Source organism: Peromyscus maniculatus, chromosome 6, assembly GCF_049852395.1.
Source record: "Peromyscus maniculatus bairdii isolate BWxNUB_F1_BW_parent chromosome 6, HU_Pman_BW_mat_3.1, whole genome shotgun sequence".
NCBI classification, from domain to species: domain Eukaryota; kingdom Metazoa; phylum Chordata; class Mammalia; order Rodentia; family Cricetidae; genus Peromyscus; species Peromyscus maniculatus.
The window spans coordinates 70,309,290-70,325,099 of NC_134857.1; the positions used below are offsets into that span (position 1 = coordinate 70,309,290).

Below are 15,810 nucleotides of genomic sequence, written 5' to 3' on the forward strand. Positions count from 1 at the left end.
GTGTGTGTGTGTGTGTGTGTGTGTGTGTGTGTGTGTGTGTGTGTGTAGGTGACACGGGGTCTCCCTAGCCTCAGACTGGGAGAAATCATCCCGCCTCTGCTTTTCTAGTGTCAGGATTACTATGCCGCTCAAAATACTCCTACTTCATTAGTTCACCCTTCCGCACTCTTTACTCCCCGCTAATCACACAGGTTTTCCTTTTAATGAAAAGGTTCCCAAAGCAAAAATACGCCAAGTGCAGTTTTAGAAAGGATTTATTTCAAACAGCTACAATTTCCACTTTAAAGCAAACAGTGGTCCCCCAAAAAAAAAAGCATTGAAAAAAAGTATTAGACTACTTTGCAGAAACAGCTTAGGTATCAGCTTGCAGGTAACACAGGGGTAAAAAAATTAAAAAACAAACAAAAAAAATCCTTAAAAACATTGTTTCAAAAGCAAACACATATAACACTGAGGTATTCTGCTTAAAGGGTATGATCTCCAGCCAAGAAAGTCTCTGTCCGTTCCAGCTTGCTACACACTGTACCAGCTTTCCCTGCAAACTAGCTCTCCATCTGAGCATATGGTCACAAAACTGACAGTGTTCCTTAATAAGCATTAAGGTTGTCATAGAAACTCCCTGGAACTGGCACCCAACCACACCAGGGCTGCAAAGACCTTTGGCAGACCCTCCCCAGTACCAGGGCCTGCGCCAGCCGGCCTGCCTCCTCCAGCCACAGTCTCGCTGTCGGCTGTAGCATGGCAAAGGTTCTGGGGATGAGCCTGCCTCTCCAAATGAAGACAGGTTTCTCACCTCCACCTGCAGCCGAGTGCGGGAATCCTCCCCAAATAGGTCAGCCATACAGAACTGCTAGGGGAAGAAGGAGTCAAGCGAGCCAGGCGCTCTTTAAACCTGCAGAGCATGGCCGACCCTGGCCCACCCTGCTGGGCTCGGCTCCACACTGGCTCCTACCCAATTCCAGGAGTAAACCCCACGCCAGTTTCCTTTCTCCCAAGACATCAGGGACATGGCAAAAACTCAACGGGAGCGTAGAGTCAGGCGAGAAACTGCAAAGAAAATGCTCACGGAAAAAAAGCACTCAGTCACCAAACGTCTCGGGCGCACAGCCGATGCTTGAAAGGTTTCAAAGCTATTTCACTAAAGCCAGAAGAACCAGAGATCACCTTAGAACTTGAGCCGGTACGAGTTCTCCTCCTACCATGCAGGGGAGGTCATGTTTAACCCATGTCTAAACCCTCCACATCTGGCTGCCTGGTTGCTGACTGCAGGTGTTCAGTTAGTGATGATGATACTGTGGACAAGGCAGCCGGCCTGTGGGGCTGCAGAAACGCCAGTAAGAACAACCCAAGGATGGAGACACGCATTCAGCCAGCACAGATTTGAGGCCAGAAGCAGCTGAGGGCCAATACCTGTGTGCACTGGGCGACGCTGGAGCTCAGATGGAACGACTTCCTTGGCATTAGCTTATTGAGAGTCAAAAGGAAAAAGGAAAAAGCATCCTTTTGATACTGCGGGGCGGGGAGGCTGTCCTGTTAGAATAATAGCGAAAGCAATAACAACTTGGAGATCAAAGCTCTTTGGCTTTCAGAGATAATGAGATATCTGGATTTCAATCTTCCACCAGCTCGCTCTGCCTGGCTTTGGTAACAGGGTGTGGGCAAAGCCATGTGAAGAACTGAAGAATCGTGTGTGCGTGGGCACACTCACCTATCCCCTGAAGATCGCTATTTCTAATATTTCCCTTTCACAGCATTTTTGCTACTCTTGAGTCCCAGAAACTTAGCAAAGGAGGGAAAAAAAAAAAAGACATGAATACCTGCCTGTTTTCTGTCAACTTACACCTTTTTCTAAGACAGCACAGGCCCTGAAACGTACAAAACCCGAAAAGGAAACAGCTACCTGCTTAAGAGAGCGGCACCTTGGCGCGGCAGAGCAGACAGCACACTGACGACTCCTGAGCCCCACCACCTGTCCCGTGGTGGTGGCATTTTCCGAAAAGGTAGGCCACTAGCAAGGTGTTGGGATCTGGTAAACAGGCGAATTAATGACTGCAAAATCACTTTAATCACAGCACCGCTCGCTGTCTCCTGGGTGACCGCTAATATCACGGAATTCTCAAAGCCCCAGGGAGAAGCCGGAGGGGACTGGAAGGAGGGACTCTGTAGCGTGGCCACGGTGGCAGTGAGGTATCACAGGAAGCGGACACCTTCCTTCCTGAGCCTGGCAAGCGTTCATTCCCTGGAGCCGAGTACAGACTATTTTTGTACTTTTTAGGCCAAAAAAAAAAAAAGATACAGAATGAAACTGAAGTCTTTTCTGTTACAGAACACAGTCGTTTTTCTCGATGTTCACTTGACTTGGCTTTTGCGCTAAACAAAGCCACTGTGTCGTCCCCCACCCCCACTCCCAGGGGTGGCTCACACACAAGCACACAGTGAGTGGCCTCTTCCAGAATCAAGAGAAACAGGCAACAGTTTTCTTTTGTTTGTTTGTTTGTTTGTTTTCTGAGAAAGGTTTTTCCGTGTAGCTCTGGCTGTCCTCGAACTCACAGACATCTTCCCGCCTCTGACTCCCAAATGCTGGGATTAAAGGCGTGCGTGCGCCACCGCCACTACCAGCTGGCTCAGGAAACAGTTTCGTGAAAAGCAAAATAAAAATGCTTTCTTGCTAGTTAAGGTTTTCCTTTTGCATGAATGTCATCTTTTCTAGTAGCTCAGGTCCAGTTGAAACCAGTATGGGCAAGGCCGGGGTAAAGCAGTTGCACTCTGCCCTGGCTGAGGTCCTCACTGACACCATCCCTCCCCTGGGAGTGGGGGGCAGAAAACGTGTTTTCAGAGGCTGTGTCCCCCTCAACTACAACAGGGACAGTGGACATCTGTCCTTCCCGACTTCCTTTCTGCTTCTCTTCTCCTGAAGTCCTGAGATCAAAGAAGGAAATAAAACTTCTACAGTCAGCAGTGCCTGGGATCATCATTCACATTTGGAAAATGCTCATAAGACGCTAATTGTCATTCCCTTTAAAACCATCAGGCCCTGAGTTATCAGTCACCGCAGCCGGGACTTGCAGCTGCTTTTCCAGTGGCTTTCCAGGTACTGAGGAGGAAGGAAGGAACGAGTTCCCTCCCCAGCCTCACTGGCCTCGGAAAAGAGAATGTCAAAGGCGCTTGGATTTTAAGAGTTCAAGCTAAAAGGTGGGTTAGGGCAGTGAGCCAGAGCTAGGCAACTGGGGCAACCTTTGGCACCTCTACCTGAGGCTATGCTGAGGGTGCAGCTTGTGAAGGCTGTGGATGACGAGCACCTCTATCCAGAGTCCCCGCGGGTCTCTTCACGGGGGCCTGTGTCCCTCACAAGCCCTTCCTTTGGAGCATGCAGCACACCAGTCTTGACCCGTTCCGAATCTTCTGCAAGGTTCTTGTGGGAAACGGGGCTGCAGCCCCACCCCCACCCACCCGGGACCCAAGTGAACCGGAATGGCGGTGAGAAACATGTGTGCCCATCTCCTGACGCCGTGCGAGCTGCCAGGCACCATCCGGACGTCTATCTGGGGAATGAGTAGTCTCTATGGCTGGTGCCATACGGGATCTGCAGGTCCCCGACACCCAGGCAGCTGTGGCTTAAGGTATTGTCAGGCCTAGAGCTGTCGGGGGACCCTGCGGAGGTGAGGAGAGGGACCAAGATGAAGGTCGGCTTCAGCTGCCCCAAGGAATATGGCGGGGGAGAACTCTTCTTGCTCTCCTTCACGGCCTGGGGCTTCCATGTCTTCTTGAGCCTTTAGACAAACACACACAAAAGCAAACAAGCAGATGTGAGCTTCCTCTCGGGCCAATGTCGCAGTGAAAAACACCAGCAGCAGCTGGCCGCCCTGGCTGCTAGGCATGCCCACGCTCAGCTTACAGAAATGCTGACGACTGACTCTCACGTTCTCATCATCAGAGGACTCCCCACACCCTGAAGAGCTGGTGAGGTTCCAAACCAAGACCACATCTCACCGGCCCCATTTACAAAGGGAACGAAATGTGAGTGTCCCTTTACGCACTCCAGAAGTCACCGGACAGACCCTTAACTTGCCCTGTGCCAGAGGCGGCCCGTGAGGCAGGCGCGTACCATTGGCTCGCTATCCATTCATGTAAAAAAAGAGAAGGAGAATATTCTCTCAGTGGGGAAGGAAAATGGAACTTGGTCCAACTAAGGCTGGCAGGAGGCAGATCATTCACAGGCTGCGATGAGTAGCAGAAAGCAGGCTGTGTGGTCCCTGTACTCTCTCTCTCTCTCTCTCTCTCTCTCTCTCTCTCTCTCTCTCTCTCTCTCTCTCTCCTGTCCTGTGCCATCAGCAGTCCCATCCTCAGACTTCCAGACACCTCCACCCACCCCACCCCAGGAGGGAGAGACTTCATGCTCCGAGGAGGGCACCACCGGGCACGCGTTGACTCATCTGACAGGAAAGTCAATGGCAGGCAGGAAGGAGATAGACATCGCTCTGATCACAGCCTCCTCAGCGTGCTATCTGGGCCCGAGGCCAGGCTCAGCAACCATGAGAAAGTCAGCTGGCGGCGTGAAGAAAGCTGAGCCGCAGATACAGATCTGCCGAGGTGAGGGGGGGGGCTCCTTCCCAAGGGGCCCTTTTTCTAGGGGTGCTAGACCAGGGCCTCCTCTTCTCCTCTGACCTCCTCCTCTACAGCTGACCTCCTGCTGTGTACGGACCCCCAACGTGGGGAGTAAGGTGACCCCCACTCAATTCCATCACATGCCAACTACCCAAGGAAGGGCTGTGAGGGAGGAGCGGACGCCGATGTGAAAAACAAGATTTGGGCATTTTTCTTGGGCTTTCTTTCCGTACCAGCAGGCTATTCTTGTTCTTGTTATGATAAATGATTGATAGCTGGCTCTGAATCTGCCGTTGGCTCTTGGCCTGTTAGGCAAACAGCATAAACAATCTGCAGAATGTTACTTGGATGCAGGAAGAGAGCCCAGCAGGCGTGCGAAGGGAGTGTGCCCAGTCGCTGAGTGGAGTTCTCCCTGTGAGAGTTCTGCTACACTGCTACACCATGGACGGATTGACTCAGACCCTCTGACCCAGGAATTCGTGTTCTCAGAAAATACCCTAAAAGTGACTGTGGTGGCTTCAATAAGAACGGCCTCCATAGGCTCACATACTTGAATGCTGGGTGGCACGATTTGAAAGGATTAGAAGGATCAGAAGGTGCAACCTTGTTGGAGGAAGCTTGTCATTAGTGGTGGGTTTGAGGTTTTAAAAGCCCAAGCCAGCTAGGCCCAGCCTCTCCTTTCTCTCTCTGTCTCTATCTCTGTCTCTGTCTCTCTCTCTCTCTCTCTGCCTGTGGATCAGGATGTAGCTCTCAAGGACTTCTCCAGCACCACGCCTGCCTCCATACTCCCTGTGTGATGGCAAAGGGCTAGGCCTCTGGAACTGCAAAGAAGCCTCCACTTCAAGGCTTTCTCTTATAAGAGCTGTCTTGGTCATGTGTCTCTTCACAGCAATGGAACCCTAAGACAATGATATAAACGTGGAAGAACTGTAAGCACAAAGATGCTTAAAAGCACAGTGCTGTTTATCAATGCAAAATATCTTCCAATCCCTGCTAACAGTTAACTGGGTTTATGTCCTTACAAGAAAAACTTACTGCTAGTGAATATGAGGTTTACAAAGAGTGTGAAACTGGGCGAGACGTGGCGGCACTTGGGAGGCAGAGGCAGGCGGATCTCTGTGAGTTTGAGGCCAGCCTGGTCTACAAAGTGAGTTCCAGGGCAGTCAGGGTTACAGAGAACCCTGTCTTTAGAAAGCAAAACAAAAAGTGAAAATATTTACAAAAAAATGTGAAGATACTTTTTAAAAAGGTAGGATTTAGAAGTATTTTTTAAAAATTATTTTTAATTATATGCACGTGTATCTGTGGTGCATATGTGCATGTGAATGTAGGTGTCCAAAAAGGCCAGAAGAAGATATTGGATCCCCGGGGGCTAGAGCTACAGGTAGTGTAAGTCACCCAGAGCGGGTACTGAGAACCAACTCAGGTCCTATGCAAGAACACCAAGTATTCTTAACTACTGAGCACAGAATTTAGAGTTATATACACAGAATAAATGTGGCAAGTAACAGCAGACCACACACACACACACACACACACACACACACACACACACACACACACACGAATGCAGAACCAGAAGCAGAAGCCTTGAGTCTGTGCCTGTGGCGAGGCGTCCAGCGGCAGATCTCAGGTGTGGGCACACTCCTGTTTGGCCCCCATGTGTAAAGCTGCTCCAGCCCAGTCAGATCCTCGCCTTCGGCACAGCCGTTCAACAGTTTGCTCACTACCTCGCTGAGAAATCACAATTTGGGGCCAGGGATACAGTTCTCAATGTCAGAGCTCCTGCCTGGCCCTGGATTTGAACTCCCACACTGAAAATAAGGAAAGGAGGGAAGGATCAAAGAGGAGTAGCCCCGGGCTGAGCACAGCCTGATGTCTTTGGCTGTGTGAGCTGTCAAGCCGGCTCAGGGCCCCTGGGAGGACCCCGGGAGCTGGCGTGTGGAGACCTCTCTGCCAAAGGTCCTCCATCTCCTCCTTACCACAGCTGTGTTACTGTGGCTCTGGCCACGTCAGCGCCTCCGTGTCAGGGACTGGCTTCCTCACTAGACAGTACCTGCCCTGTCCCTGGCCTCCTGCAGCAGCACCCAGGACTCAGAGTGGTTGTAAGTGTAGCAGGTGTGTTGTGTGCTCATTTGCTGAATAAAGAAAGGGATGAGGTTCTGATACCACCCGGGCAGATGAAAGCTAAGACACAGAGTACAGCACCGAGCCCCAGGAACCATCTCACCTCAAGATGATGCAGACACAGAGGAAAAACCCAAACGCCATGCTTCCTCCAGCCACCAGGAATGTGGGAAGCGATACTGAGGAAGATTCTTGCGCTGAGGCTGGGAGGGAGGGGGCGGGTAGAGAAAAGGAAGTTAGGATGAAGGGTAGGAGAGAGGGAAGGGAGGAGGGAAGATTCAGTCAGTCGGTCGGCGGGTACCTAAACTGCCAACTCGCTGGCCAAAGCCAGATCTCAAGAGCCACTGCGCAGGCTCCTTGCAGAATGGCTGCACCACTCACAGGCGATACGGGGCTGATTCTCTGCTGGCAGCCAACTCGAGGGCCTGCCCGGTGTCCTTTGCCAGGCAGAGGGCACATGAGAGAAGAGACTCGGAGGAGGACTCCGTGGTGGTAGATCCACGGGGAGCAGGCCAGCGAGACTCGAGACTCAAGGACTTTCGACAAGCATTTGGGCGCCATGTCTCCCCTGGGGTGTCATCTTGTGTCTATCCCCAACTTGGCATTCAAGCTCCAGACATGCCACGTCCCTTCTCCTGCAGAGCTCTTCCCTGATCTCCCTTCCCACCCAAAATCCCGTCTACCTTTGCCGAGACCCTTTGCGGCCCAGTCCCTAGAAACCTTTATGAGTCGAATGAGAGACCACACTCTTGGCTGGGCCGGTGCGTCTCTGCACACAAAGCCGGTGACTCCCTAAACAGGGTCTCCTCCCACGGATCCTCCACTTCCGTCTCCAGCAATGCCGACCATAGTCTGCTCAGTCAGACTGTAGACTGACTGCAAGTCGGCTTGCTGCTCTATTCTTCCCATGGGCCTCACTGTGTCTTAGCAGACAACATCAGACGGGCACAGGAAAGTGATGAAAGAGGAGCTGGTGCCGCAGCTAGCATGCTCAAGGCCCTGGGTTCGGTCCTAAATACTGCAACGAGTTACAGAGAACGATGGAAGACTGCTGTTGCCTCTGATCCTCTGCTAAGGCTCCAAGTGAGAGTTCTCCTGCAGGCCAGAGGAAGACCAAGACACTGGGGCTTACCCGGGCTGCTTGTTGCTTCTAGAGAACTGTACCAATCCTCCTCATCGTCATAGTCCTCGTCAGAGACCTAGGAGAGATGACCCTCATCAGCAGCCTGCTCGACATTCATCCGCACTTCCTCAAAGCCACCACCTCCTTTCGGTCTCCGGAACCTGTCCGGGCCCGATTTTCATAACCGTCACTGGTGTGGCTCGCTTTCCCTACCCCAGGGGAAGAGTTCTTTCCGCCCCTGTCTCTGCCAAAGGCACGGAGATGTGCTCGGTAAACAAAGCAGCGGTCCATGGGGTCTGTTGCCAGGTGCAGTGGGAGCCTCCCGGAAAAAGCCCATCCCAGCACCCCAGCTCCACGTCTCACTAGCTAGCTACGAGACAGGCAGATTTCTGAGTCCAGACAGGCTGAAGTTCTGCTTCTGGAGCCGATTTTGAGGTTTTACCCACACCGTGGAGAAGGTGGCCAGTCCTCAGTTAGCGTCAGTTCCTTAGGACCTGCCTGGAGGAAAGAACTTACCTGCCTCTGCCTGTAAAGGCACCGAAAAGCCTCACAAGGACAGCCCCATGAAGACATCCCTTCTAGGAAGCCCTGGGAAGCCTGCATGTGAGGCCCAGACTTCTGCCTCCTTCTCTGTGCTTTGGGGGGCAGAGGAACAAAGGCTCCTGCTCAGTATTGAGGGAATTAAGGACCACGCAGGGAGATAGAGTTGGGTGGGAAATTGGATTAGTAAAGGAATTCGTTAAGCAGCTTCAGACATAATCCTCTTTCCAATACTTCACGATACCAGGCTACCACAGGGGAGGCCATGGATAAATTGAATCTGGTCTCAAAGCAAGCTGTCAGTGGTGTCCAAACAGCTCAGGATGAAGCAGTAGCCACCAGAGCCAGGCAGATGGCGCCTTACAGCTTTGAGGGAAGGGAACCGGCCCACAGCCACACTCTAGAAGACCCAAATGGCACTGAAACCACATTCTGGGGTGGGGCAGTGCATGTCCTGGCCCTTTCTGGGAAAGCTCACCTGTGTGGGGCTTCCAAGGATCCCTGCGGGAGTGCTCCTGGGCTCTGTCGGGAGAAAGAAGGGCTGTGTTAGGGACTCATGGACCCTGGAACCCAGTCAGATCAACACAATGAGCTGGATATGGTGGCACATCTGAATCCTAACACCTGGGAACCCGAGGAGGAAGGAGTGCCTCAAGTTCACGGCAAGTACAGAGGAGACCCTGTCTCAAAAACAAAGACAAAACATATAATCCCTTTATTTTATTTGTTTGTTTGTTTGTTTGTTTATTGGTTGGTTGGTTGGTTTGGGGTTTTTCGAGACAGGGTTTCTCTATGTAGACTTGGCTGTCAAATTCACAGAGATCCTCCTGCCTCTGCCTCCCTAGGGCTGAGATTAAAGGCGTGTGCCACTGCCACTGGGCCACACAATGTTATTTTTTAAAATCAGAATCTGGGAATAAGGAACTCTCCAAACTAGAGGACTAGCCATGTCTATTATGATAGACCCGTATAAGACAGTAGCCTGGAGAAAAATCTGTTTTGTGTTACATGATGTAAATGTGTATCAAAGCATTACATGGTCCCACAAATGTGCCTGATTATTCTGTATCTACTGAAAACAAAACTTCAGGGTGCGTGTCTTTAAGCCCAGACCGTAGAAAATCAAAGCCAGTCTGGTCTACACAGAGCATCCCAGGCCAACCAGTACTTAAGAACAAAAACAACAACAACAACAAAAAAACTTCAAGGGGTCTGGAGAGACCGAGATGTGGTTAAGAGCACCAGCTGCTCTTCCCGAAGACCTGGGTTTGATTTCCAGCACCCACATGTCAGCTCACAACCCTCTGGAACTCCAGTCCACCTGAAGCTCCTCCAGATGGCCTCTGTAGGTACTGCATACGTGTGGTGAACAGGCAAGGGTGTAGGCAGAACACCCACAGACATAAAACAAAAATGAAAAAAAGAGGAGATAAATCTTTAAAAAATAAAACTTCAAAACATATATTTTAAAAAACATTGAAGATATAATATAATGAATAGAAAAAAAGATATATGCTTTGATCCAAAGTTTCTAAAACTCATGTTTATATTATCATATATTATATATTACAATACATACATTCACAGGAAGGGAAAAGCCAGAAGGATACATATCTCAAGATATAAACGCTATTAACAGTAATTCCTTAAGCTCGCCTTTTTTGCAATAAAATACATGAAGGATCGGTGACTCATGCCTGGGATGGGTGAAGGAAACCCTGATAAAGAGGGGTGGGGACAGCTGTGGCAGAGGCCACTCCCTCCTGGGAACTGTCTTCCACAGCTGAGGCAAGAGGTGGCCTAGAATCAAAGCTGAGCTGGGCCCCGGGGACCTGGCTCTGGCCCTCGCCGGGCAAGGGGTGGAACGACTCAGATCTTCTTGTCCTCTCAGCATTTTCCACTAAGAAGTTAAAAATACCACCAAGCATAAGACATGAAGCACCCCAACCCAGGAGTAGAGTAACAGATCACTAAGAGGCAGAGGAGAGGGTGAGTCTGTTTCTGCTTGGGAGAGAAGTTTCAATGGGCTATGCTACCTCCAGAAGGAAAGAAAACCACACAGGAACAGTGGAGGTGCTGGAAAAAGAACCCACCTACCCGCTTCATTGTCTATAAAGGAAATGGGCCCAGAGAGGGAAAGCAATTTGTCTAAGTTCACACAGCAAGTTAACTCATAAACGAACCTCAAACTGTGGCAAGGACTCGGCATCTCATGCTTTTATGCTCCTCCCAGCTTAGCCTAAAAAGAACAGTTCAGCCAGGCAATAGTGGCACAATCCCAGCACTCGGGAGGCAGGGGCAGGCAGGTCTCTGAGGCCAGCCTGGTCTACAAAGCGAGTTCCAGGACAGCCAGGGCTACGCAGAGAAACTCTGCCTGGAAAAACACAATAAACAACAAAAAGAGCAAAACCAAAAGCTAAAACCAGGAGGGCAGCAGTAAACAGAAAAATATGCCCAACCACCATGCCCATTCAGCCCATCAAGTTCAACATTTCATGAAACCTTTCAGGCTCATCCATCCGAGGGGCCTCAGAACCCTGGCAATAAGCCCCATCAAATCCCACCACCAGGGACTGTACACATGTGTGCACAGACGGATTGGTTTTGTAAGACAAGGGCTCTCTATCGCCTACAACGACTTAAGAACTTACTAGGTAGGGCTGGAGAGATGGCTCAGAGGTTAAGAGCACTGGCTGCTCTTTCAGAGGTCCTGAGTTCAATTCCCAGCAACCACATGGTGGCTCACAACCATCTGTAACGAGATCTGGTGCCCTCTTCTGGCCTGCAGTCATACATGCTGTAAACATGATAAATAAATAAATCTTAAAAAAAAAAAAAAAAAAACTTACTAGGTAGATAAACCAGGCTGACCTTTGACCTCGAATGAGTGCTGGGGTCACAGGTGTGAAGCACCAGGCCCTCCCTCCTCATGTTTGTTGTTTGATTCCGAAACAAAGTCTCACATTTTAGCTCAACTCTTCTGGAACTCACTATGTAACTCAGGCTGACTTAGACTCTTGCCTCTGCCACCACGCCTGGTGTTTTTGTCATTGTTTTGATCTTTGAGACGGGGTCTCATTCTGAAGCCCAGGGTGGCCTGGGACTCACAGCAATCCTCCTGCTTGAGCCTCTCAAGCGCTTGATTACAGGTGTGAGCCACCACACCTGGCTGGGATCTGAAGCTGGGGAGTGGGCTGGAGAGATGGCTCAGCAGTTAAGAGCCCTCGCTGTTCTTGCAGAGAACCTGGGTTCAGTTCCCAGCACCCGCACAGTAGCCCCAAATCAGCTGTAAGTCCAGTTCCAGGGGATCCAGTCCATTTTTCTGACCTTCGTGGACACCAGGCACCCATGTGGTGCACATACATCCATGCAGGCAAAAACACCCATACACATCAAATAAAATTGTAAAATAATAAATAGGTATGGAGTGTGCCAGCAAGATGGCTCAGTAAAAGCCCTAGTCATAGACCAGAAGACCCAAAGTCCACCCACAGAACTTAGTGGGGAGAAGGAGAGAATCAATTCCTCGAAGTTGTCATCTGTAGCAAGCATGCCTACTCTCATATACACAGCACATACTGGGAAAAGAAACATTAAAAAACAATTAAAGATGGGAAAACTGAGGCAAGAAAGGGGGAAATAATTTTCTCAAAGTTAGCAGAAAGTGGCAAAGCTGTAATTTTTGTATATTTATTCTCTCTCTCTCTCTCTCTCTCTCTCTCTCTCTCTCTCTCTCTCTCTCTCTCTCTCTCTCTCTGTGTGTGTGTGTGTGTGTGTTCCTATCCAAGTGTGCAGATGCCAGAAAACATCGAGCACCCTGCTCTGTCACCTCCTGCTCCCTCCCTTCCCTGCTCTGTCGCTGTCTGCTTCCCTGGAGACAGGGTCTCTCACTGAATCTGGAGTTAGGCTGCCAGCCAGCCAGCCCCGACAATCCCCTTGTCTCTTCCAGCAACATCACCTCAGCTTCCAAAGTGGCATTTAAACCAAGTCTGTCTGGCTCCAATAATGAACATTTTTAAAAGTTTTAAAATATCCACTTTGGGCCGGGCGGTGGTAGTGCACGCCTTTAATGCCAGCACTCGGGAGGCAGAGCCAGGTGGATCTCTGTGAGTTCGAGACCAGCCCGGTCTACAGAGTGAGTTCCAGGAAAGGCACAAAGCTACACAGAGAAACCCTGTCTCGAAAAACAAACAAACAAACAAAAACAAACAAACAAACAAACAAAAATATCCACTTTGGATCCGGAGATGTAACTCAGTTTGACCCTCAGCACTGCACGGGGTGGCGCTGGCCTGGGGGACACCCCTGCAATCCTGGTACTGGGGAGGCTGGAGGCACGAGGCGTGGGGAAGATGTTGGAGTCCTGGGTACAAGCCAGCTCACAGCCTGCACTGTGATGCCGCTTCCGAGTCACTGAAGCCTGGAGGCTCTGGGAGGCAGGTGCTAGGTCTGGGTGTTTTTCAGGCAGGTGTCTGTACTCCTAAGTGACAAATAACCAAACTGGGGCTGAGTTAGGTACTTCCCCAGAGTCGTACCAGCAAGGGACAGCGCCAGCATTCAGACCGGAGACAGACCCTCTGACTCCAGAGGAGCGCTGTGTGCCAGGTGCGGGTGATGCGGCAGGAACACCGAGGAGCCCCGGAGGAGGAGACGGAAGGTTTGAGAAAAGCGCACATGAGGCAGAAGGGGGGAAGTGGGGGAGGGCAGAGCAGGGCGGGGCAGGAGGGGGGAAGTGGGGGAGGGCAGCCCAGATCCCTTGAACCTGCTGCACCAGCCCCTCTGAAGGCTCTGTGGAGAGGAACAAAATCACCTGTAGCTGCAGGACCACGCGGACTCAGCTTTCTGGGGCACCCCCAGCCCTGACAGTTACCGTGACCTCGTGCTGATGCCCCCAGCAGGAGAGGAGATACTGCCAGATCCTTTCCCTCTAACTCCCATCCTTTTCACCTGAAAAACTGGTGTGTTTACCAGGCATGCCGGGGTCAGAACTGAAGCTGACCTCCAAAGTGAGGACATTAAGCCAGATACGGTGGCCCACGCCTGGAATCCCAGCACTCCAGAGGCTGAGGCCAGCAGGCAAGATGACCTAGTGGGTAAGAATGCTGGCCATCAAGCCTGATGGACCTGAGTTCGAGTCCCAGAACACACAAAGAGGAAGGAGACAGCCAATAACCACAAATTGACCTTTGACCCTCACAGGTGCAATAAGTAAGTAAACTGATAAATAAATATGAGGCAGGGGCAGGAGGAGCTCAAAGAGATCAAGGCTGGCCGGAACTACATAGCAAGTTTTATCTATAACATTTTTATCTATAAATATATCACACACAGAGATGTGTGTGTGTGTGTGTGTGTGTGTGTGTGTGTGTGTGTGTGTGTGTGTGTGTAGGCCGGGCGGTGGTGGCGCACGCCTTCAATCCCAGCACTCGGTTGGCAGAGCCAGGCAGATCTCTGCAAGTTCGAGGCCAGCCTGGTTCACAGAGAGAGATCCAGGACAGGCACCAAAACTATATGGCGAAACCATATATATATTTGGTGACACAAGCCACAAGTTAGTCATCTGGGTAAAGGGAACCTCAACTGAGACAATGCTGAAGCCTATGGGCAAGTCTGTGGGGACATTTTCTTAATTAATGACTGATGTAGGAGGGCTGGACAGGTGGTCAGAAAGCAGGCTGAGCAAGCCATGGAGAGCAAGCCAGTAAGCAGCACCCCTCCATGGCCTCTGCTTTGGTTCCTGCCCTGGCTTCCCTTGGTGCGGGACTGTGACGTGGAAGTGGAAGCCAGATTATAAATAAATAAATAAATAAATAAATAGCCCCCCTTTTCCCCTCAAGTTGGTTCTGGTCAGTGTTTTGTTTTGTTTTGTTTTGTTTTGTTTTGTTTTGTTTTGTTTTTTAATGTTTTTTCGAGACAGGGTTTCTCTGTGTAGCATGCGCCTCCACTGCCTGGCTCCGGTCAGTGTTTTAAGATAGCAACACTAACCAAACTAAGACAGGAGGGTGGGGAGGGAGGGAGAGAGGGAAGGACGGAAGAAAGACCTCCGCTCTTTGCCTCTCAGAGGAATGGACAGAGGGACAAGGAGCTCCTCCAGGCCCCAGTGAGTGCAGACTCTTACGGTTCTTACAACATCCCACAAGCCATCTGACCCACTCCTCTTTCAAAAATGGAGCATCGTCTTTAAGACCCCACTGTCCTCAGCCCAGACTTAACAGATAACTCTTTCTGTAGCAAACAGAGGCAATGGAGGAGCCATGGCCAGGTTCTCTGGTGTTCTGTTGCCTGTCTCTCGGTTAATTTTCCTTCCTTTAATACGCTTTACATCTAAATGGCGAGACGGTCACAGGTACTGGGGGTGGCGTGGATTTAGACTCTCCTTCCCCATTTTCCTCTGTCAATTTTTGTTTCCTAATGCGGGGAAACTGAGGCAGTGGGCTTTTAGACCTTTCCACATAAGGAGACACTTCTCTAAAGGAGATAAATAGTGGCGTGTGGTGGTGCACGCTTGTAGGCCAGCTCAACAAAACAAATCAGAAAGAAAAGTGGACACTAGGGACGGAGTAGATGCTGTAGTCCTGGCCACTAGAGAGGCTGAGACAAGAAGATTGAGGCCAGGCACGCACGCACGCGCGCGCGTGCGCGCACACACACACACACACACACACACACACACACACACACACACACGAGAGAGAGAGAGAGAGAGAGAGAGAGAGAGAGAGAGAGAGAGAGACAGACAGACAGACAGACAGACAGACAGACAGACAGACAGACAGACAGAAACAGAGATTTACATAGACAGAACATTACTATTATTAGTAGTATTATTAGTATTAATAAGCTGAAGGGAAAATGGAAGGTTTTGAATCCCAGCACATGGGAGGCAGAGGTAGGAGGATCTCTATGAGTTTGAGGCCAGCCTGGGCTACATCATTCATTCTATGTCAGAAAGAATTATACCCTGTCTCAAAAAGAGTGGGGGAATCTTTGTGAAGTCAAAGTGGAACAGCCACTTAGAGCAGTGTGGCCATCCCTTAAACACTAAAAACAGAGTTGCCATGTAACACAGTAAGTAGTCCCACATCTGAGTATATACACAGAAGAACGAAACTCAAGTAATCAGTAGATGGTTCACAGCAGCATCAGTCACACACCAAAAGGCAGGGGCAGCCCAAGTGTCTACTGTCAAATTCAGAGAAATGTAGCATGATGTTTGTGTACAGCAAGATGTTCCCCAGTCTCTACCAGGAAGGAAATGCTGGCCTATGCCACAGCTTGAACGGACCTTGAAGACACTGTGCCGAGTGAGGTAAGTCAAACACAAAAGGTTTCCGTACAACCCCACTTACTTGAAGTGTTTAAAATAGTCTAATTCAGAAACAGAAAGTAGAATGCGCGTTGCTAGGAGCTAGGGA

The 15,810-nt window shown here is 50.3% G+C and overlaps 1 protein-coding gene across 2 annotated transcripts in view; it reads right to left on the reverse strand.

Moving 5' to 3' along the window:
• Positions 1-236: 236 nt before the first annotated feature.
• Il6r (interleukin 6 receptor) overlaps positions 237-15,810 on the reverse strand; it is a 54,395-nt gene continuing 38,821 nt past the window's right edge. For both annotated transcript variants that reach the window (XM_042279401.2, XM_006976303.3), the window contains 4 exons: positions 8,874-8,917; positions 7,865-7,931; positions 6,836-6,935; positions 237-3,770 (listed from right to left, as the gene is read on the reverse strand). In XM_042279401.2, coding sequence (XP_042135335.1) covers positions 3,539-3,770; positions 6,836-6,935; positions 7,865-7,931; positions 8,874-8,917 — 443 coding nt within the window. In that variant the 3' untranslated portion in view covers positions 237-3,538. The remainder of the gene's footprint in view (positions 3,771-6,835; positions 6,936-7,864; positions 7,932-8,873; positions 8,918-15,810) is intronic.